The sequence below is a fragment of the Trachinotus anak genome, unplaced genomic scaffold (assembly GCF_046630095.1).
Source record: "Trachinotus anak isolate AG129_WGS33_773 ecotype Australia unplaced genomic scaffold, CSIRO_AGI_Tana_v1 ptg000014l, whole genome shotgun sequence".
NCBI classification, from domain to species: Eukaryota; Metazoa; Chordata; class Actinopteri; order Carangiformes; family Carangidae; genus Trachinotus; species Trachinotus anak.
This window is the reverse complement of record NW_027273865.1, coordinates 3,211,427-3,235,264: the sequence shown is the minus strand read 5'-3', so window position 1 is coordinate 3,235,264 and position 23,838 is coordinate 3,211,427. Positions and strand designations below refer to the sequence as shown.

General features: G+C 38.1%; 2 protein-coding genes and 1 long non-coding RNA gene across 9 annotated transcripts; 1 reads left to right on the top strand and 2 right to left on the bottom strand.

Annotated features, from left to right (window-relative positions):
- Positions 1–1,180: 1,180 nt before the first annotated feature.
- LOC139631889 (uncharacterized) lies at positions 1,181–11,134 on the bottom strand. Of its 4 annotated transcripts, XM_071496528.1 has the most exons (13): positions 10,638–11,134; positions 10,473–10,523; positions 9,878–10,042; positions 6,178–6,348; positions 5,860–5,904; positions 5,751–5,768; positions 5,626–5,655; positions 5,425–5,469; positions 5,316–5,333; positions 5,194–5,220; positions 4,910–4,933; positions 3,246–3,303; positions 1,182–2,414 (listed from the first exon to the last, which is right to left on the bottom strand). In XM_071496528.1, the coding sequence occupies exons 1-13, from the start codon at positions 10,963–10,965 to the stop codon at positions 2,318–2,320; spliced, it is 1,077 nt and encodes a 358-aa protein (XP_071352629.1). In that variant the 5' UTR covers positions 10,966–11,134; the 3' UTR covers positions 1,182–2,317. The 4 variants fall into 4 exon arrangements, with proteins under 4 accessions (XP_071352631.1, XP_071352629.1, XP_071352630.1 ...); XM_071496530.1 differs by lacking the exon at positions 5,751–5,768 and having other exon boundaries at positions 1,181–2,414; XM_071496529.1 differs by lacking the exon at positions 5,316–5,333.
- LOC139631891 (uncharacterized) lies at positions 6,842–9,043 on the top strand. Of its 4 annotated transcripts, none has more exons than XR_011693463.1 (4): positions 6,842–7,064; positions 7,651–7,785; positions 7,894–7,968; positions 8,072–9,043. It is a non-coding gene; the product is annotated as an uncharacterized lncRNA (long non-coding RNA). The 4 variants fall into 4 exon arrangements; XR_011693462.1 differs by lacking the exon at positions 6,842–7,064 and adding an exon at positions 7,087–7,295; XR_011693464.1 differs by lacking the exon at positions 6,842–7,064 and adding an exon at positions 7,090–7,196.
- A 7,127-nt stretch (positions 11,135–18,261) lies between the features above and the next one.
- Positions 18,262–23,368, bottom strand: LOC139632462 (claudin-1-like). The gene is made up of 6 exons (XM_071497397.1): positions 23,210–23,368; positions 21,341–21,590; positions 20,694–20,858; positions 19,688–19,769; positions 19,480–19,593; positions 18,262–18,633 (listed from the first exon to the last, which is right to left on the bottom strand). The coding sequence occupies exons 2-6, from the start codon at positions 21,555–21,557 to the stop codon at positions 18,537–18,539; spliced, it is 675 nt and encodes a 224-aa protein (XP_071353498.1). The 5' UTR covers positions 21,558–21,590; positions 23,210–23,368; the 3' UTR covers positions 18,262–18,536.
- Positions 23,369–23,838: the final 470 nt, after the last annotated feature.

Below are 23,838 nucleotides of genomic sequence, written 5' to 3'. Positions count from 1 at the left end.
ATGTCAGTTTGACTGTGTGTCTCAGGGTGGAGCCTGTATTCGATTTCCCTCCATGAACATGTGATGAGAGATTTTGGAGGCACCAGCCAGTTTCCCTCATGTAAACCTGCAGCTCTGCATATTGAACAGAACAGAGGACAAATCATCCGACTGTTTCCTGTGTGTTTCAAACATGAACAAAAGGCATTTGTTGGACCTAAAAGTGAAATTGAAAATGTTAAATTTATTATTTAATAGCTGGTTTTATCTTTGAAACAGTTTTATGAAGAAACAGATGACATTTACTCTTTTTACTGTAATTTTGAGTGACTGTGTAATATTACTGAAATACTTTATAGTTTCTGCTATGGAGTAGAAAAGTCACTTGAAAAATTGTAAAATTGGGAATTTTATATTTCTTTATTATGTATTTGTAAATTTATTGTTTTCTATTTATATCTGTAATTATTCATTTCACCATTTAACCTATTACATATTTCTATTTTTCCTTTTTTATTTAGACATGCATATATTTCCATATTTATTACAAAAATAGTGCACATTTATACATGATTGTTTGTATTGTTTTAACATCTATTTGTTTTCATATTTTATAGTTATCTATTTGTGTTTTATTTCCTATTTTCACATTTGATGCATATATCTACATATTCCTCCTGGTTTGTTTATTGATATTCTTTATTTCTTGCCCTTCAAATTTTGAATGTATTTATTTATTTTCAGTTCATCAAGCATATTTTGTTTATACACGTATGTATTTATTACCTATGTCCCTGTTGAGCCTCCATACAAATAGCCATATGGATTGGATGGTTGGATGTTTGTCACTGCACTGAATCCTGGGAGTTCGGTTTTTATGTCCGCAAGTTTATTTTTGTCAGAGAACCAGATATTTTTCGGATGCAGCTGTTCATCTCTTTACCAGTTGTGCTGTGACGTTCATAGATAAAAGATAATTATCTGTCGCCTTCTGGTGGCACAGAGGTGAACTGCATGTTTAACACTTTCAAAATAAAATAATCACAGAGCCATTATGGTACCTGAAATTGTTCAGTATCAAATAATTAATATAAATACATTTTTAAAACAATAATATTTATACTGATAACATTTATTTATCCCATATAATCAACATATAGAGACGTAATAACTGGTTTATTTATCTTCATAATCAGTATATAAAGATGTGATTGGTTTATTTATTTGAGGATATAATAACTGGTTTCTAACAGATTGTAATGAAGCTGCAATCACATCTCTGTGTTTATGTGGACATTCATCAGTGGAGGCTGCTGTCTAAACAGATAATGAACGGCAATATAGTAAAACACAGCTGGAATAATACATGTCTTCACAGTGATAACAAATTAATAACATTATTAAACAATTACAAAGCTCTTATAACTGACCAATAGTCTGTTATAAATCATTCATTAATTGTTTATTTACAGCTTATAAATGTACCATAGAGGGATTTATAATGTGACAATTACTGAAACTCATTCATATGAAAATATGTCATCATTCACTTTCAATATAACAGAATTTCATTTTTTCATTTTTATTTTAAAATTATTCCTCTGAAACCGCTGAAACCGAGTGCCAGTGGTGTCCAAAAACACACATAGTAGTTTATTTTGATTCAGTCCCACACACAGTCCTGCTGCCCCAAATACTCACTACAGAACCAAATGTGGATTCATCCGCCGCTAAAAATAATCCCCAACAAACGCTCTATTTCCTTCTGTGTGACTGATTAAAAACTACAGTGAGAAATGTGGGAAATTACTGAGCCTTTGTTGAAAAGTAGAAAATTACAGAATATCACAAGATAAACTTTAAATTATGACGGACAAAAAAATTACATAAGTATAGATAAATAAATACAGAAATAAATAATTCAGTACATGAATACATGCAAACTAAGTACATTTGGGTTATGAAAAATGAAAATTCTGTTCTTCTACATTATTTATTTATTCATTTTTGTATTTATGCCTTTATTTAATTATTCATTTATTATTATATAACTTGAGGGGTACACAGGAGCTTTGCCTTCCTAGTTTTGCAGAGTTTGACACTAGATGTAATGACCTCTTTAGTGACTTTTTTCATAAAACACCTAACAACAAATCTAATGACTTTTTGAGAGTCGTCAGTACTGCCCCATGGGAGGCACCTCTGTCTGCATCTACTATGTAGAAATGTAGAAACAAATGTAGAAATGTATATATTAATTAAATGAATTTAATTCTGCATTTATTTATTTATCTATTTATGCCTTTTGTCCCTTATATTTTATGACCCATCTGTCCCTTTAAACTTCACTATTGTCCAGACTTGAACAGGGTTCCAGCCTCTCCTCGTCAGATCCGAGAAGAGCCTGTACCTGAGTGTAACTATGGCTCCTGTCCCTGGTTGAGAAAGAAAGAAACAGAAAAATATGTATTATTTATATAAATTGATAAAATCCTCTAAAATGTTCCATAAGCAGCTGAAAAACAAAAACAAAAAACAAACAAAAACAAAAACAAAAAAACAAACAAACAAAAAAAAAACAACTAAACAAGTGAGGACAAATGTCCATTATACACATGACTGGAGCAGCTTTCCTGTGTTATTTTAGCTTCATTTCATTCAATATATCTATGAATGGCTTTAAAAGCTAACTGTGACAACTGACATTAAATTAATATTGAATAATGCCGTTTATTTGTTGCTCATTCTGTCTCTACATACAAACAGAGCAAAGCCAGTCTGTCTTCTGTGTTTCTGTCACTTCTCTCAAGTCTGATGATCTAGTTTATAGATGATAACATTAGAGAGTTTTGTGCCTGTAACCATGTGGATAGTGTGTGACAACATTTTCACTGAGTACAGAACAGATTATTGTTGGTTCACATTAACTTTAGTTGATTATCTCCTCAAAATCAAATTTATGTGGATCTGTCTCTGTGCTCAAATAGACAAGGTGCTGCATTCAGGACTGAGACACAAGGACAGAGAACACAAAGCAGTAATGTTACACTCTTCTTTCTGCTGGTAGTCAGGAAATCCAGCTGTGCTGTAGAACAGTCATTACCTCTGGTTCCACATTAACCAGACAAACTTGTTAATGTTTTCATTCTACTGTACGACACAGATAATTCTGATAAAATGACCTCACATTGTGTAGAAATGTGTCAGCTGTAAATTGACAAACCTCCTGTGGACATTATGGGTCACACAACGACTGTTAGATTTACCTGGAGATTGAAGGTTGAAGCTGGGACTGTTCACAGTGTCTCACCAGGAGGAGGACAACTAAAGAGGAGGAGAAAAAGATGAATGTCTGGAGCTTTTAAGAATTAAACACAATGTTTGAGGGAGGGGATGAACATTACAAATACCACCCATTTAGATAAACTTTCATCCATTCCTCTTACACCCCGTTTCCAAAAAGTTGGGACTGTGTAAAATGTAAATAAAAACACAATACAATGATTTGCAACATTTTGGCAACAGGTCGGTAGATGATTGGGTATAAAAAGAGGCTCCCAGAGAGGCAGAGTCTCTGTGCAGTGAAGATGCAGAGAGGTTCACCACTCTGTGAAAGACTGTGTAGGCAAATAGTGCCAAAGTTTAAGAATAATGTTGCTCAACGTAAAACTGTAAAGAATTTGGTCATTTCAGCCTCTATGGTTCATAATATCATTACAAGATTCAGAAATTCCAGAGAAATCTCTGTGAGCAAGGGACAAGGCTGAAAACCAGTATTAGATGGTCATGAGCTTCAGGTCCTCAGGCAGCACTGCATTAAAAACAAATATGATTCTATAGTGGAAATCACTGCATGGGCTCAGGAACATTTCTGAAAACCCTGAACACAGTTTGTCGCTGCTTCATCCACAAATGCAGGTTGAAGGTCTACCATGCAAAGAAGAAACCATATTTAAACATGATCCAGAAACGTTGGCAACTTCTCTGGGCCTGAGCTCATTTAAAATGGTCTGAGGTGAAATGGAAAACTGTCCTGTGGTCTGACCAATCATATTTTCAAATTCTTTTTGGAAATCATGGACGCTACGTCCTTGGGGATACAGAGGAGAGGGACCATCCAACTTGTTATCAGCAAACAGTTCAAAAGTCAGCATCCGTGATGGTATGGTTGTACATTAGTGCCCAAGGCTTCAGAAGCTTGCACATCTGGGAAGGCTCCATTAATGCTGAACGATATATTCAGGTTTTGCAGCAACATTATGCTGCCATCCAGACAACATCTTTTTCAGAGAATGCCAAACCACATTCTGAGAGTATTACAACAGCATGGCTCCGTAGTAGAAGAGTCCGGCCTGTCTGCATTCCAGACCTGCCACCCACTGAAAACATTTGGTGCATCATGAAACTAAAAATACAACAAAGGAGACCCCGAACTGTTGAGCAGTTGAAATCCTATATCAGGTAAGCATGGGACAACATTTCAGTTTCAAACCTCCAGCAACTGATCTCCTCAGCTCCCAAACCTTTACAGAGTGTTGTTAAAAGAAGAGGTTATGAACACAGTGGTAAACATGACCCTGTCCCAACTTTTTTGAAACATTTTGCTGCATCAAATTCAAATTGAGCAGATATTTTTCAGAAAACAATAAAATTTCTCAGTTTCAACAACTGATATGTTCTCTTTGTTCGACTTTCACTTAAATATGAGTTTACATGATCTGCACATTATTGCATTTACATTTTACACAGTGTCCCAGCTTATTTGGAAACAGGGTTGTACATTAATGGTTTATATCCTGACATTTAAAGTTTTAAATATATTCTGTTAAATGTATTATTTCATGTATATCATGTGCCATGAAAGACACAGGATGTGCTTTAAGGGACTTTAACCCTCAGGAAATAAAGAGAATACAGATAATACTAATACCTGCAACTGTGATGATTAGAGCAACTGAAATTAAAAGGATAAAAATGAAAACATTTCTTCACATTTCAGAATGAATATGACATTCAAGTAAAGATAAATGTCTGCAGTAACTGAAGTACAAAGATAAAGATAGTACCTGGAACTGTGATGATTAAAACAGCTGAAATTCAAAAGCATTAAATTGAGCAATTTTATTTACATTTCAGAATGAAAGTGACAAATACACAAGTAAAGATAAAAGTCCGCAGTAAGTACAATGTTTATAGTAAAAATAATACTAATACCTGTAACTGGGATGCTGGTTAAAACAGCTGAAATCAGAAGGATTAAAATGAGCAATTTTGATTAACATTTCAGAATGAATACAACAAAAATACAAGTAAAGATAATCAGTCAATATAATTACCTGTCCAATGTCTAGTAGCTGTTAAAGAGTTCAAATGTTAATTATGATTGTAGAGTTGATGACATAGTCATGAAAATAAATATAATGTAAGAAACAGATGAGTCATTACCTGAATTCACAGCAGACTGACTGGTTGTAGGAGCTGGTTTAAGATCTGAAATATTGATTTGTGAATTATATAGGATATATAAATGGCTCTGTAGGAACAGTGTGCAATCTGGTTTAGAGTCTGTAATATCAATTAGCATCATTAATTGTCCAAATTAATATATTTATAAGTGAGGATAAGGTACTGATGTAAAAACTCAACCTGTAGCTGAAGGAACGCTGGTTAAAGGGGCTGAAATTAAAATTAAAATGAACAGTTTTAATTAACATTTCAGAATAAATATGACACAAATATAAGTAAACATAAATCAGAGTAAATATAATTACCTGTACAATTAGTAGTAGCTGTTAAAAAGTTCAAATGTTAATTATGATTGTAGAGTTGATGACATAGTCATGAAAATAAATATAATGTAAGAAACAGATGAGTCATTACCTGAATCCACGGCAGGCTGACTGGTGGTAGGAGCTGGTTTAAGAGCTGAAATATTGATTTGTGAATTATACACAGTTTAAGTAAATACAAACATGTAAGTGTTAGTTTCTCTGTCCTCTGTGGGTTAAAGGTTGGCAGTGATGTGACAGTGTCCTGAAGTACACCTGCACATCACTGCAGCAAGTTAAACCACTGGAGGTCAGTAAACACAAGGTTTTCAGTTGATGTTAAGTTTTTGTGGTGACTGGTACATGTTTGTGCCACTGGGTTCACCATAGCTGTAACAATCAAAAAGATTTTTTGAAAGAGGTCCGTTACCTTTTACACCACCACAGAGCCTTTCACACTCCTCAACAGTTGAAAAGATGTTTCCATTAGACCCACAGCCGCTGAAGGTAAATATCTCACACCTCTGACTCGACACATTGTAGAAAAATGTAGGAATTTGCAACCGGCATCCACCATACTCTCTGGGCCAATAACAGCGGACTGATGGGAGGAGGATGGAAAGAATAAATCCATGAATTAACAGACAGAAAGGTCTTCAGTTTCCCTCTTTGATGGAATCATGTTGTAAAAAGCAGCAAGTCTTCCTGATGTGACCTGATGTTTTGATAATATAATAATATAAAGTTACATTAAAATTAGATCTTAATTGTCGTCATTAATAATTATGACAAACAATTAACAATATTTACTGTTTGAGAGCTTCAACCATCGTTGTGTTAACAGGACAAGGTTACAATACACCCTCTGAGCAGTGCTACCTCTTCAGGGCAGGGCTATGTATGTGCCTTGTAGCAATGGTAAAACTTAGAAATAGCTCCTTTAAAGTTCCTCTCCTGGCATTAGGTAAACCCCTAAAAACTCATATCTGAAAATTATCTGGAAGTTTTTTCCATGAAAAATTCCCTTTGTGGCCTTGAAATGGCCTGGATGTAACTCAACACCTTTACCTTATTTAGTAATAGCACAGCAAATGGAGTTGAAAAATCTGGAGTTAGACAAAAATGTGTGAGAGAGTTAGATTTTGGAGATTATTCTGTCATTTATACTACGGCTGGTGTTCAGGGATACTCTTTGGCGGAGTAATATTTGGGTGTTCATTCACTGGGTGTTGAGGAGCTGAATCAACACTATGTCAGTGTTGATTCGTCATTGATGTCAGCTGTGCCAAGCAGTGTTCACTTGAACTTCGTCGTGAGGCAAGTACTCATTTAACTCCTCAAACTCTATGTCACGCTGTCAGGGATTCTCTTTCAGCGTAATATATTTGTGTATTTTTGCTTGGATGAACTTGCTAGCTAGCTGCTGAAGTTAATGCTTGCACCTAAATGGTAGAACGCACTCGATGGATTCATGCATTTTACTTCATGATTTGGGGGATTAACTTTATCCTCATTGATTCTTTTCATATTGGAAAGACAATTTTCCAAGTAAGTGGCGGGGACACTTGCCTCAGTTGCTAAACCTAGCCTAGCTAACAAGCAAACAGTTGAGGTGGATAATGAAGGCATGCTAACACAAGGCATGAACATGTTAATGGATTAATATGCTATTAACAGCTACCATAAAGACACTTGTTACATTGACAGTTCACGTGATGCTTTTATTATTGGTAAATGTCATCATTTTTATCCTTGAGTGTTTAAGATGTTGATAGGTGTAACATGGAGAGACAAAGAAATATGTGAAACTGGAAGAAGTCAGTTTCTCAGATTTTATCAGTGCAGGTAAGTTAAGTATGTTTTGTATGAAGTCAATAAATGAATTGTTGCTTTTGTGTTTCAGTGCTGCACAAGTTCCTCATACCAGAAAATGCAGAGCTAGAAGTCACAGATGAGCAGGGCATGGAGGTGGATGAGGATGTCTTTCCTGAACTCGCAACAGCCAAAGAAGTGTGTTTAGTCATCTACACTGATGATTGTAAGTTGATAATACATTTCGGATTAATTTTGTTTTGTGTGTTGTTTTGCGAATGTGCTTTGAGAGATTTGTATCTTAACTCTGAAAGAAACATTCCACTATTGTCAGCAGTTGCTCCATGATCCACAGCGATCAGTAGACATACTTCAAATGTTTCCTCGTTTCTTGCACACCATGGGATTGGTAGGTGACAATTTTAAATGAATCTGAAAAACATTTCTGAAAAATACTCAGTTTATATTAAGTGATTCTAATGGTAGTCCTTCCCTTTATTAAATTTTGCAAGATTTCATGATGATGTTTGAAACAGAGACTGCTTCCTGATTCCTGGAAAAATGGAACACCTGTTTTAAAGACAAGATCATCCAGGAGGCTAGGGTCCTCAGAGAGACACCTCTCTTGAAAATACAGTTGAAATCTGTCCTGAATGAAGAATCTGACAGTGCTGACGAGCCAGGTAGTACTACAACAGTCATACTCCATAAGTGTAGTAATGAATTCAGTCAAAAAATCCTTTGCAGAACTCACATCAAAGATGTGTGCTTCCATTATAGCCAAACCTTTGGAAGGAAGTGTAACAAATACTGTAGTTCTTTTCACAATTGAGAATTTAGAGGAATTTATGGGAGATGTGCAGTCTAATATTAAGGACCAAGTATTGAACTTAATGCCAGCTGATAGTGCCTCCAGAGCTCCTACAGAAGAGTTATCTAGAAGTATGGACAATCCTAGGAAGATACTGGTTCTAGAAAGGGAGCGACTAAGGCATTTCAAATGGTGTGATGTCTAAATGTCCTATGGGTGTGATTCATAATTTTATTTTTTCAGAGTTGTATTATTTAACATGTCAGTGTTTTTAGTTTGGAATTGGACTCTCATGTGCATGTTAATTAGATGTTTAAAGTCAACAGTCTACCTCATGTTAACACAATCCAGTATACAGAGATTTTTTTGTTATCTTAACAGACATACGAACAGTGAACAAGGTCGTTTATGTTTATGTTTGCACTTAATGCATTTTCCTCAGATTATGTGCAGTATCATTGAAATATACACATTTATTTTGTCATTTGTATTTTAAGACTTCCCAATTGTTAAACTGTTGTAGCAGTTTGTTTTAAATGTGATTTTATGTATGCTTTAATGTGTTAGCACTGTTAAGAAAATAACTTGTAACCTCCAACATGTAACCTGTTACGCATGTATCCATATAGCATGGACTTCTGAACACTGTATGGATTTGTTAAATAAATTAAAGGCAGGTAGTAATCAATATGGTGTTGTTTTTTTTTTTTGTAGTCATTTTCATCTAAAACAATTTAATTGTTTTAAAATATTAACTCCATTTAGTGTTAAATTAAATGTTGACCTCAACACTATGAAAGAGTTCACATTTAAATTAACTCAAGGTGAGAGTTACATTTTACTCTACATGGTATTACTGTTTTAATTCCCACACGAGTTCAGTTTTAACTCCTGAAAAGGGAGAAAACTGCCCTAGAGTGTTTTTGGATGGTCTCACCTATACACTCAAACTGCGTTTATTTGAACTCTAAGAGTGTTTATTCCAAAGGCCAGAATTTGCTGTGAGCCAATCTATGAATATACAGATTAGCCCCGCCCCATCTCTCCACCTGCCCCTCAGTCACTCACCTGCTGCTCCAACTCTGTTCATCGAACATGCAAACCCCTGCATGTTTTCTGTAACATTCAGGTATATATGATCAAACTGGAAACCAACTCCGAAGACAACAAAGAAGAAGTGGGGATTGTTCAGGACGCCCACAACCTAATGTATCAGAATGATAATGTATTTGTATTGCTCTCTACCAAAACCAACCCCAATTTGACAGGATTGGTTCCTTAGGTTTGTGACGTAAGAAACCTTGAACAACCTTTTGAGTCTGTCACTGGTTCACTGCAGTTCCAAGGTGTTTCCTGTTATCCCTACCATGTGATGTGAACATAGCATGAGACTGATAGATCTTCTCATCTTCTCAGTGTTAAACTGTTCATTTAACTTCAGAGCCCTTGTCAACTTCTACATATTTTAAACTGTGTTTGATGTTAATATGTTACAGAGGTTTCTTACATTTTTCATTGCACAAAGCTTCACACCCCTCCTGGGTTTCAAATGTGTTGCTGCTGGACCCACAGCCGCTGAAGAAGCGCTCACACCTGTAACTGGTGCTGTTGTAGAAGAACCTGGGAGACCCTGACTGGCAGCTGCTGTCATTCATCAAGTCAGAACAGCGAACTGGTTGGAGAAGCAGATAAAGCACAGATCATTTTGTCATTCCTTATTAACTAACCAGACTTTTCTTGTTTAACAACATTTTCTCATTTAACACTTAGACACCTGCTGTAGGGAAAAACATTACAACATATCATACAAGTAATATAAAGAAAATTTGTGCGCAGATATAAATAGAACATAATGTAAAATAACATGTTTAAGGTATCACAGAGGTAACATAATAATATTTAGCTGGTAAACCTGCTGTTTATCCATGTTTATCAGACTATGAACAGTTCCATCTCAATGAGCCTCTTTGAACACATGCAGGGTTCTGGATCATCGTGGACCACTTGAACCTCTGGTTTGTGTACACAAGTCATTAACTGAAAGTACAAATTAGTCATTAATATTCATCAGTAATTTAGAATAAATATAGGTTTGTACTCACTTATCTCATTAGCCAATCCATATCCACCTTCCTTGTAAAATTGACTTTTTTCTGTGGAATAGACATTTGACAGCAGTCAGCAGGCAGGTTTTATCTCAGTTAGAAACAGTTGGGTCATGAATTCATCAGGAGAAGAATTATGTAGAAAAAGTTTACCTAACCTACCGTCGTGGATGGTGCTCTTGGTGTAAACTCTGATCTCTGCGCTGAGATCTCGGGGGTATGAGTGATTGCCCTGGTTCAGACAGTTGACCAGCAGACACTGATCTGTGCTGCTCACCAACTTCTCCACCACAGCCATATGACAGTCAGGCTCTGCAAAGCAGTCCTCCCAGCAGCTCTTCTCAGGTTGTCTCTCTGGCAACCGGACCAGACTGAAGATCCCGGAGACAAGGCACTGCGCTGGCTCAGGGACCTGAGCCAGGCTGGGCAAGACTAGAGCACATACAGTCAGCAGAAAGAACCAGGGGCCAAATAATCTCTGCTCAGTCATTTTCTCGTATTCTACCACTAGAGCCAAATGAAATCTACCAGAACAGAAAGGATATATTCCCTGTTGTTGTGGAAGTGAAACTGACCTGGTCTTACCCACATTTTTTTTTATCAGAACTTTAATCACTGATGTCAGTGAACACTGTCATATTCTGAAAGGGAGTTGTCTCTGATTTACCTACAGATTATAATTAAACTCACGTAGTATTAACTTTAGCACTCCAGTAAAGGTTGACTAATCTCTATTTTAATACTTTTAAAACACATCTTTTTCACTGAGTTTTGGCCTTTCTCCCAAAGATTAGCCAGAGCCAGACCATGAATGTCTGAACCACACTTAATCACAATACATCCAATAGTTTTTGAGATATTTCAGTCAGAACCACAAATATTAACCTCATGGAGGAAAAGTCAGATGATCACTGAAGTCAGTAGGATTCATCTTCTGAGAACCAAGAATGTCACGACAATCCATCCAACTGTTGGCGAGATACAGTATAGTATATGGCTGGACTGCATATGGTCAGTGTGCAAAATTGAGGACATAGTAGAAAGATGATGTAATTGCATCATATTTGTATTCCGTCTAGTATCAGCTGGTTTCAGCTCTTTATCTGTTTGATTCTCTCCTCCTCTCTGTGCTCATATATATTCTAATACAGTTGAATTCAAGCTGTTCTTACTTCATGTTTTTGTTTCTGTTGTTGAACAAGTATGAAATAGTGACCAGTCTGACTGTGCCATGTGAGCAGCAGCCTGGCTGTTCACACCTGGCTGTTCTCTACAGGGCAAAGAGCAATTCTGCTCCTCCGCTCTTTTTTAATCACGCATGGAGCTGAACATTATATTTACCTCATTAATTTATAACATAGAGCTTTTTATGTGTCCCTGGGCTTTGTGGCGTATGTAACAACAGGGCTTCTCTCCTGTATGTGTGTGTGTGTGTGTGTGTGTGTGTGTGTGTGTGTGTGTGTGTGTATCCATCTGTCTCACTCTGTTAACTCTATAATGCCAAATGCATCAAATTTGATACAAGCATTTCTGAGACCTATTGCATCACCTTATGGTAAAAACTTCACTCAAAACCCTCTTGTATCCAATCTGATACTTGTCTTCCATCCCCTGGTGGAAACCTTTATCACTACAACAATTCAAACACAGTACATGGGACAATCCAAGTTGGCCACCTTCAGATAGTCCCAACTCACTGGATCAAGGTAAAGAAAATTGCGATTTTTACAATTTTCCAGTGACATTTTCTTTGAAATTTTTAGTAATATTCTAACATGAACACTTAATCTGTTGAAGCAAGTTATAATTACATATTTTTTTGCATTTTAGTATGTAGTAAAATTATTTTTGTGTATAAAAGTTTTCCAAATTTTATACACAAAAATATTTTTTTGTAATTTTTTTTTTCAAATTTTGTAAAAGGGCCAAATAAAGGTTCCAGATTCAAGAAATCAGAATTTTCTGTCCATTATTTCTGGGGTCAGGCATTACAGGGTTAAGACATTCATATTTATTTACTTATGAATCGAAGGTGCCATTCCGGCTCACTTAAACTGCTGCTGGCAACTCTCCTCCATGGAAGGTTTGTCCAAGAAGTCGCTAAATGTCCCCCTAATAGAAAGTGTTTGTGCCAATTAATTTTGAAAGAGCAACGGCCAATCAGGAAACTGACCAATGGTGTAAGTTTAGGTGTAAGATTATTCAACTCTGTCACTCTGTAAGTCAGTCAGTCAATCACAGATGTTCCTGTTTATAGGGCTGCCGAAAAGAAACACATTAGAAACTATAGTTCTACAGTTTAATGTGCCTGTTGTTCTATTTCATGTTTTATTCTACAAATCATCATAAGTAATTCTTGTAAAGTGTGGTACAGGCTGTAGCCTATGTGATGGTGTCTCTAGATGGGTTTTGTTGGACCAGTCCAAGTGAGAAGTCACAATTTTTTTTGCCACTCCTTCCCTGGTGTATGTTGTTTGACATTGGCCTTGGTGGAGCTCTGCACTCTACTGAGCACATTTTCTATTTAATTTTTTATGTTTTTGTCATACTGACATTAAGGACATGTCTGACGAGTTGAGCATCGTTCTCTCTTGCATAACCTTATGGATAAAGGTATGATGATAACGGAGTACATGCTTTAAATTCCTTAGATATGGCAGTGCACTGTTCTAAGCAAACTGGATGACATGCAGCAGATGCAACACTCATTACAACCATAAGAGACTTGAGACTTGACTTGGATTCTAGCTCAAAGACTTGAGACTTAACTTGAACTTGTAAAGAATGACCTGTGGGCAGGCATCACAGGTTATGGTGACATGGGCATCCTGATTAGGTTTGGTTTGGTAGAGCTCCAAAAGGCACAGCTACATTCAGAAGAGTTTTACTCAACATTTATGAGTCACCTCATCTTTTTACCTCCAGGTCTCAAGTAAGTGAAGTCTCTCTGTAAGATCTGGGCCAGTGGTGGAGGAAGGAGTTATGGACTCAGGTGTTCTTTATTGTGGTAAAGTGCAGTAGTGCAAACTGGAGTTTGTATAGAAAATTAACAAAAAAAAAACAAACAAAAAAACTAAGTACAAGTCTTGAAACTATCTAAAACTCATACAATAATAACTCATGCCATACAAACCAAAAAAATACCAACACTAGGTCCCTGCCTACAGGACTCTAGCACCTGCTGCCCTTCCAGGCCCAAGCTGCATTCTTGAGAAGTCTGCATTTACTCCACTTTTATACTGCAACCCCATCATATGAGACAAACCAAAGTCAGTTTGTAATCAATCAATTAATATATACCATATTTAGATTTACAAACAAGCTTTCCATTTATCCCAACACAGACATACCCCAACAGTAAACTCATATGCCCTATTCAGGCCCCTAAAAGAGCATTTATGCCTTACTACCAGAACCACCCCTCTGTACTGCCCCACACGGTACACTCCAGGTGCCTCTTGCTACTAAAGCCCTTGGATTCTATCACTTCCTGACAGTTGGACCAGGAAACTCAGCCTGAAGAAGGTAATGGATAAACAAAAATCATTTGGTGTTAACCCAAATGATCTGTCTCCTGTTTGTGCTTCTGCATTCAACCTCCAAGTGACCCCTGTCCATATACCTGTAGCCCGGCAAGCTGACGGATTTATGCTGAAAGACTGATATCATGCTATCCTCACATACTAAAGCTAATGCTGATGCTAATGCCAAGGCTAAGAAAGTAGTGCAACAACCATGTCAACCCAAGATAAGTAGCAACAACGCTATCAGCTGGCCAGATAGAATAAAAATAGAACTGCATGACCACTTGGCTGCGTCCATGGACTGTGTACAACAGTGTTCTTTTTGTTGAATTTTTCGTCATATTATTGTCAACGACCTTTTTTTCTGACTAAAATGAGATGATAACTAAATGAAAATTAATTCGCGAGGACTAAGACTATGACGAAGTGTATTGACACTTTAGTCAACGAATAAAAACAAGACGACATGTTTGCCAGAGATGAGATCCAATCAGAACTAATTTAGGTTGATCTACCCCTGGGAAGATGATACAACTAGTCCCCATGCACTGTGTTTCTCATAAAACACGACAAAATGTCAACACCTGTGAGAAAGAGAAGAGCAGACATATGAAGAAGAAGGAGGAGGCTATAGCAAAATGGATTGGGTGCACAGGATTACCAATCACTACAACTGAAGATGAGGACTTTGTTCTTATGATGGAGACAGTTTATAGGAAACTGACTGTTCCAAAGAAAACTAAAATAAGCAATCTGATAGACAAACATTATGAAGGTGAAATACAAAAATTCAATGAAATGCAATGATGATGATAATGAAAAAGCAAGGTCAGGTAAATAAACATATGTTTGTGTTTCAAATAACAAGAGTGAAATCTGTGTCTGTGTGTATTGCACAGTGAGACCTTAATACCATTCCATAACGTTCCATGTTATTAGAGGTTTCATTTCATCTAGGTGAAAATAATGACTTTCGGAAATTGAAGGGAAACTTTCGACATTACCCTTTATACTCTTTATCTTAGTCAACTAAATCTACTGTAGTTTTAGTTGACTATAATCTTATGATATTTAGTCGACTAAAAATAGACTAAAACAATTTAGACGACTAAATTATGACTGAAACTAAATGACATTTTAGTCAAAAGACAATGACTAAAACAAAATCAAAATTTGCTGTCAAAATTAACACTGGTGTGCAACCTACTTCTTAGAAGGAATGGGGTAACCCAATGATACTCTACAGTCTACGGTTCTGGCTACAGTGCCTTGAGAGGCAAATCACTCCTGCCACACTCTGGACAAACGAATGTTACTGTAGCTAAACAGCAGCATTTCAAATAAGAGAAACCAGAAACACAGGGACTTACCTCAGTTAGAGCTCAGGGTATGGTAATGACATTTATGTAATATGGAGTTACTGTACTTGACAGATTTTCTGTCGTAAATATTGTTCATACTAACATTCAAGTCATAATCATGACAGAGTGCAAATATCAAAAAGGTAAAAATCTCAATGTTCACCTGATATATGTTTATATGCAATAGCAACTTTAATATTTTAGCAGGTTAATTTATGTATACAATGAATAAAACTCACAAAGGCATTCTGGGGCAGCTTAGAGGGTGCTTTGGGTGAGATGGGGGAGGGTACATTCAGTAGACCCAGAGAGGCTGCAGTGTGCAGCCACATTATGCTGATGTGCTTGTGTTTTTGTATTTCCAGGTGAGTCAAAGCAGTGAAAAAGATGTGTAAAAGTAGCGACACAGATGTATGAGTTTGCAAGAGTGATGAACAATGAGTTTGCAAGATAAATTAAAGAGCATCTCGTGTGTAAAAGTGCTTCACCTAGCCAATGAGGAAATCTGTACTGGAGCCACATGTAGCGTACTGGAATATAAATTGTGTGTGTGTAAAACATTATCAGTGTGAGTGTGTTTTGAGAGTTGTATGAAGAGGACATGTGTTGTGCAAGTTACAAAGTGAACGTGAATGTTTAAGCATTGCGATACTCAGTAGACCCTGGGGGAGCCTGCAGTTTGCAGCCATGTTATGATGATGTGCTTTTGTTTCTGTATTTCCACAGAAGTCCTTTTTGTGTGTGCAACAAATGAAATAATAAACTCTGTACTAATGGTAAAACACATCCCTAGAACCACTACTCCTCCATTGTCTCACTCCTCATGACTGAGCACCAGTGTTTGCTGTGGGAGAGAAATCTTCACCCAGGCCAAATGTGTGCAGATCCCTCACCACACGACTCGCAGACCCAATCAAAACACAATCTTCTGACTGATTTAGTCCTAGGAAAAAACTAAATTGTCCCTATTGCACATCAGCTTTTATATGCCTGCATGCTCTACCACCTGTGGGCCCTATCCGGGTACCCACTTATCATCAAACAGGTGCACATAGACACCATTTCTGAAGTTGGGAGTTACTCATCTTGGCTGATTTACAACAATGACTTTCTATTCTCAGTGGTAGTTATCAAAAGTTGATGTGTAATGTCACTCACATTAAATATGTAATATATATAATATTTGTAAAAATATATATTGGTTTAATATACGTCATATACATATATATATGTGTGTATATGTATATATATATATATATATATATATATATATATATATATATATATATATATATATATATGTGTGTGTGTGTGTGTGTGTGTGTGTGTGTGTGTGTGTGTGTGCGTGTGTATATATATATATATATATATATATATACATATGTCACTCACACTATATCCCTGAAAATGACCCTCTGTCATTCTCAATAACACAGGCAGAGCACTGTCCCTTTATTAAAATGATTTGCTGACGTCTCTGATAAAACAAGTAGAACATTCTTGCATGACTGAAATACATGTTGGATTAAAATATTCCCACATTACTAAAATTAGATCATATATGACATTTTATATTGGTAATGAAATGCCAAGGATGCACTATCAGCAAGCATTAGTTAGCTAAACTGTAATTTAAGGCTAAAGATGGGAACTAGCTAACATTAGTTAGACATTAGAAACTAGCTAACATGCCTGAACACCAGTAACACAAATAGTAGCCTTCAATTTTCCCTACTGACAAATCTAGACTGAACTTTGCAGCTAAATGTACAATTCAAAGTTAAATTTGCTAAGATTATTTACTGCCACTGGTTCTTACCAGTTAAGCCACTTTACTAGTAATAGGAAATTAAGTCTTTAATGAGGTTAATCACATCTGAACCATGTGAGCAACTGCTACAAAAGTTAAACATTTCATGTCATATTATGGACTGTTTACCTTCACAACCCAGAATTGGATTTGAAGTGACGCTAACAAAGATGCTAGCAAAATAAAAGTATTGCAAAGTGCCATGCAAGTATTTAGACAGTGTTTGACTAACATTATATTGACCCATTTTCGTATTAATCATTATCCACCTCTCAGCAATGAACCAACAGACATTTGAGACCTGTGCTTCTAGACAGAGGTGAATCACAACCCTGAAACATTTAGCTACAGCCCAAACAAGCTAGCAAGCAACTGAACCAAACATGCTAACCAATTATTCAGCTATTTAAAATAAGTTGGGAAGAATACATTAATCTATAAACCTAATAAAAAAAACACAGTTAGCAGAGACTTATGTACATTTAAAGATCCTGTAAAGCAAATTCACAGATTTGTTTATGAAATCAATATATATGTTGGAGAACTATTCCTGAAACGTGTGAATCATGTGAAACTTGTGTGGTGCTGAATTGTGCAGTTATCCATTAAACTGTGTTTCATCATTTTTGCATTGACCGTTTTTTTGGGCGGGGCCTAAACGGGGTACTGGTGATGCACTTGGACCCTCACTTAGCAAACCCCGCCCCTAAAGCTGTAACGGTATAAAAGGCTGGAGTGTCCCAGCATCAGTGGTTCTCCTGCTCAGTGTTATTGCTGGTTAGCTGAGCCTTCCCTTGCAAAATGTGTCTTTCCTAGATGCTGCAATACCAACGGTGTGGTGTTATTAGTAATTCCAGAATAATGTATGAATAGATAATCAGTTATTCACTCATGACGTTTCCCTGCTTTTCATGACCAGAAGGATGGTTCCGCTTCATCCTCTCATGAAATAGCGGGTAAACATGGGATTTCTTATCTTAGCAGCAGGATATGAATTTATAATAAACATAACCTTGGTATCAGGCTTGTTACAGGCTTTAGGAATATTAGCTTTCTGAACAACACTTTGAATCAATTCAGAGAATAGAAAACAGATTCAGGAAACATTTTATTTACAACATGTCATAATCTTACATTAATACACAGATAATCAATCGATGATACAAAAGGATTACACATTAATCAAATGGTCGGTGCCCTTCACAATAAACTTTCTTTAGTAAAAAAAAAAAAGACCAACATAATAATCACATAATCACACATTGCTTTAATTTTGTGTTTAGAAAAAAAAAAGTTTACACAGTGATGTTTCTGTGTCTGTGCTGTGACAGTAGATCAAACAGGAAGCAGCAGTGTTGCCTGAGGTTCAGACGTAAGCTTTGGTGCTGCTGCTGTCTGAGGCCGGACCTGCTCTGTAGATGCTCTGTCCTCGACTTGTTGTGGTGTAGTTGTATGAAAACTGCCTGCAGGAGCACACGGTAAAGAGATGATGTTAGAGGATGGTAGAGCGACTCAACACTTCAACAGTTCTAACTCACACCAAAACACTCATGATATTTCATGTCTAAAAGTACAGAGTGGTGTTTATTTTCTGTGACAGTTTCTTTGGATAAACAGACCGGCTTGTGATGCATGTTAACAGCCATTGAATGAATCATGCACTTCACAACAAACCCTTTGCTTCACTGAATTAAATTACTTGATTTCAAACAACACAGCTCTCGTATTACATCATTTTCCTTGTCTGTGTGATTGTTTTTACATGAAAAACATATTAAAAACATGCAGAATGTGGACGAACCAGTAGCAAGACTATCACTCTACTGGACAGTAGAGAGGTGATAGGAAATGAGGAATGACATGTGTGTGGATCTGTGAGGACCTGTGTGGACCTTTGAGGACCTGTGTTGACCTGTGTGGACCTTTGTGGTCCTGTGTGGACCTGTGTGGATCTGTGAGGACCTGTGGGGACCTCTGTCATGCTGGTGCCCGTCTTACTGTTCTCTCTGGGTTTGGCTCTGTCCAGCTCCAACAAATTTAGATCAAGTCTAATTGTCTTTGGGTCCATTCAGACTGGGGACTTGGGTCCCTCTCAAAACAGGTTTGGGTCTGACCTCTACTTCCAGCAATGCTGACCCCCTTCAGCCAATCAGAATCCAGTGTTCTCTGTGGCAGTCATGTTGAAAACGACTGTATGATACAGTACATGATACAGGACACCAGTTCAAGTGGCTGATGGTGCCCCTGTGTGGTCAAAGCCCAGTACTACATGTATCAGGATGTGTTCCTGTGTGGTGCTGTGGGTTTACCCTGCAGGGGGGGTGGGGTAGGTCTTCCTGCAGGAGCAGCAAAGCATAGATCCTCCCAGTACGGCCAGACAGGAGGCCGCCCAGCCCAGATACAGACCAGTGCCCAGCTCGAACCTGCAGCACCAACGCGCAGTGTTATCATCACCACCATCATCATCATCATCATCATCACTGATAATGGCAGGTTTAGTGTATGTGTGCTACTGGCCTAACTCCTCCGTAGAGTGGGTTGTAGAAGTCGTGGATGACTCTGCCAGCATACCAGGACACAGCCGTCAGAGTGAAGACGCCTGAGAGAGAAAACTCACTGAACATCAACTTACAACAGAAACTGTGAGGCTTTTTTAAACTGTAACAGTTAATCCTGAAACATATACACACACACACGGACGATGTCCTGCAGACAGAGACCCCTCCTCCACACAGTGTCTTACATCCACTTGCTGCTGCTGAAGTCAGTAACAAAAACAAGCGTCGCTGACCGTGTGGAGTTTGATAACATTAACACAACAAAGGTCATGCAGGGCATCATCCGGCAGCTGAACTGATCATCAAAGGTGACCTCAGCCACGAACTGCCCAAATACAGACAGTTTGTTAATTGCCCGACCAGAGAGGGGAACACTCTGGACCACTGTTACCCCACAATCAGTGGTGCTTATCACGCCGTCCCCCGGGCTGCACTGGGCCACTCTGACCATGTCATGGTCCACCTGATTCCCACATACAGGCAGAAACTAAAACTGTGTAAACCTGTTGTTTACAAGAACCTCCAAGAACCTCCAGCTGCACCAATCACCAAAACAAATTCCTTGTATGTGGAAACATACTTGGCAATAAAACTGATTCTGATTCTGATTCTGATTCTGATTCTGATCAGATGGGATCCACCAGAATCCGTCAGCTGATTAATCCCTCACACTTGACACTCACTGCAGTAAATGACCTGGGGCCTGTTTCACAGAGGTTGTCTGTGAGCTCTTCTAACCCCAGCATTCTGTTTCACAATTGAGTGTCACTCACATACTGTTGATTAATCTGAGGGTCCCTCAGTCCTCGTGCATGCTCAGGCATTTTATTTAATAAACATGTCAAAATTAAAAGAGGAAATTACCTCTTTGTAAAAGTTGTATCTTGCATGTTGCAGGTTTGATGCCCTTTAACAACTGAATTGAACTCTGTCTTTAAACCCACCACAGTCCTAGAGCCACATACCAGACAGGATGAACATGATTCCTCCGCTCAGGGCCATCTGGTCTTTGACATGCTCCGAGGCTCTGCCGATCTTGGTGCACTTGAGACCCAGCACAGAGACGATGATTGAGGCCAAACTGACCAGCAGGGACAGGATCATCAGAGCCCTGCAGGCCTGCAGGTGAGCTGGGGCAGACCAGCATGTAAAACACAGTTTAAAGGGTTGCAGCTCACAAACGTTTGAATCTTATAACTGGATAATACAGACAACATGACTGCTGAGGAGAAACATTTACATCTCAAAGTTCATATATATTACTTACAACTTAGGTTACTTCTCTTGTATTATAGCTCAGAGAAGATACATAAGATAAATGGTGACATGACAGTTGTTTTTTGGACAATATGTTGCATACATCATGACATGTCATTAGATCCCAGACTTTATTTATCAGGTAGTAACAGGACAGGTGGAGTTCACATGATAAAACGTTTACTGATCTACAGTTTTTCAGTGGTGCACTGACTGTGTTAAAGTTGTGATGTGGTAATTTCTCAATTAAATAATAATTTATGATTATTATTTATTGTTAATTATTTAATTATTAATTAATAATAATTAAAAACAAAACAAACAGAAGACAGTGTTCCTGTGTCGGGGTCCTCACCCGGCAGGCCCAGCACCGTCTTGAACTTGCTGCACTGGACTGACCCCAGCGAGGTGGCAGCGCAGCTCATCCACAGACCTTCAAACTGCCACTGGCTGCTGGTGAGCGACTCCACCTGGCTCCTCACCTTCCACAACTGAGAGGACGTACAGCTGGACTGCAGACACCAGGACACCACACCCAGAACCAGACCCACAACCTGCAGGCCCAATGCCATGTTGCTTTATGTCTCCACACACACCTGGAACAGCTGGAAACAGCAGGACGTCATCAAAAACCAACCAGCTCTGAGAGCAGACACACTGCAGGACAGCAGGTGATTTTTAACGAGGAGGGGGCAGAGATCTCCACTCAGCACCTGACATGTTGTGAAGGAGATGAAGGTAACATGTTAGGAACCAGCTGCCCACATCCACTCGAGGAGGACCAGGATCATCCCACAGTGTCAGTGTGGGGCTCCTCAGGGTTCTCTCCTTCATATTTGCACTTGTTCAAATGCAACCAGCAATTATTTCATTATCAATAAATCTGCTGAACATTTTCTGATACTGATTAATTGCTTGGTCTATAAAATGTTAGAAAATAGCAAATAAATTCCCATCACAGTTTCTCAGAGCCTGAGATAACATCTTTAAAAGTCCACAAACAAAACGTTCAGTTTTCAACCATCATAACTGAAGAAAAATTGAAAATCTACACAATGAAGGAGCAGAAACACCACACGAGACAGAAACAGCACATTTTGTTTAGAAATGACTCAAAGGACTAAACTTTATTAAAACAGTTGCAGAGTAATTTTCTGTCAATTGATTAATCAATAAATCAACTAATTGTAATTATGTGTTGACAAACACTCACATGTACACCCTCGGACATAAACAACAGGTCAGTGTCTTTAAAATGAAGAGTTAGAAAATGAATAATTTTAGCACTTTATCGTTTTATCTGTACACACATCAAATATACCAGTTCATAAAGTAGTTGGGACAAATTTGTTTTTATTAGTCCGTCTCTCATCACATTCTGATCTCCCTCCTCTGTCTGTGGCTCTCAGCTCTGAGCCCGCTGCCTCCAGCTGAAGATGTAAAACTTAGCACACAGCTCACAATCACACAGTTTCATTAAATAAAAGGTTCAGAAATGATCTAAAACAACTGGACACTGGGTTTTATCAGACAGACAGGAGGTAGAAGTGCATTTGCTGGGGACTATTTTCAGTGGCAGTTGTGTCTCGTGAGTATTTTGAGCAGCAGGATATTCTCTCTGTATTTGGGTCTGTTTTAGTCTTTTATAGGTCTTAAGTTGTCTCCTTTGGATCGGGTCCAAACCTGATCCAACCTCTTCTTTGCTAATAAGAAAAACTATAGAAATCTTTAAATAGCAGTTTATATATGACCAGAGAGTCAACAGTCACAACTATTGCCCGAATATTTACCAGTGTTTCAACTTGTCATGTTTCACTGCAGCACGACTACATTCAAACAATGAGTCAGGTTTTTGGTTAATATATTCACCAGGTTGGAAAGGACCAATCCAGTCCTGGTCCTGGTGGGTTCACCGAAACAAAGAACGTTAAAGAACAAGGTTCCAGCCCAGTTTAATCAGTTACATTTAACCTTTTGACCCTGACTCTGCCCATCTGCCCCCACTGACCTCCATGTACTGACTTCCACCATAGCCGTTCAATTTAAAACTACTTCAGCATCTTTACTGTTTAAAGAATGAAAAGTCAGAAACTCAGACTGGGAAAAGCTTCAGGTCCAAACGTCCATGATTCATCACCAAGCAGATAAATGAGTCTGGATTCTCTCTGCTTTGCTCCTGCAGAGATTTGCTGTAACGTGTCCAGTCTTAGAAACCAGATCTTACCGTCAGCTCAGATCAGGAGGTCGCTGTGAGGTTTCCGTTGGTTTCCAGTCTCTGCTGTTCCTTCTGCTCTGCTGCTGCTTGTCAGGTTGGTTTCTGTGATGTGGAAGAGTCTCCGTGTGAACCCGGTCTGGTCCTCTGAGGTCTGTTGGTCTTCAGGGTCGATGAACTCTGGGAAAGGCCGAACCACCGCTGAACACACAGGAGTATTGACATTCAGGAATCCCAGAGTTTCACCTCCAACTGTTTTTTATGAGCAGGTTTCAGCCTCTTTACACCCTCCACACTATACACACTATCTGACTGAGTTTAATCCAATCAGGCTGGAGGAAAATGTTTTTTTCTTTGTTGGTTCTTTTTTGACGAATATGTATCCTCTCAGCAAAAACTGAGTTTCACTGATAGTTATCTATGCATCCCTGAAAACATTAGAGCTAGACCAATGAATCAGCTGGTATCAGGTTATTGCAGATGTACTGGTGTCTGTCATCATGTCTGCTGGTGAGTAACAGTGAACTGCAGGACAAAAATATCTCAGGTAATTTAGAAACAGTGTCTGTTTACAGAGTTTGTCCAGTAGAGAGCAGTGACACACAGTCACACTGTAACAGCTCCGACTCAGTCTGGAGCTT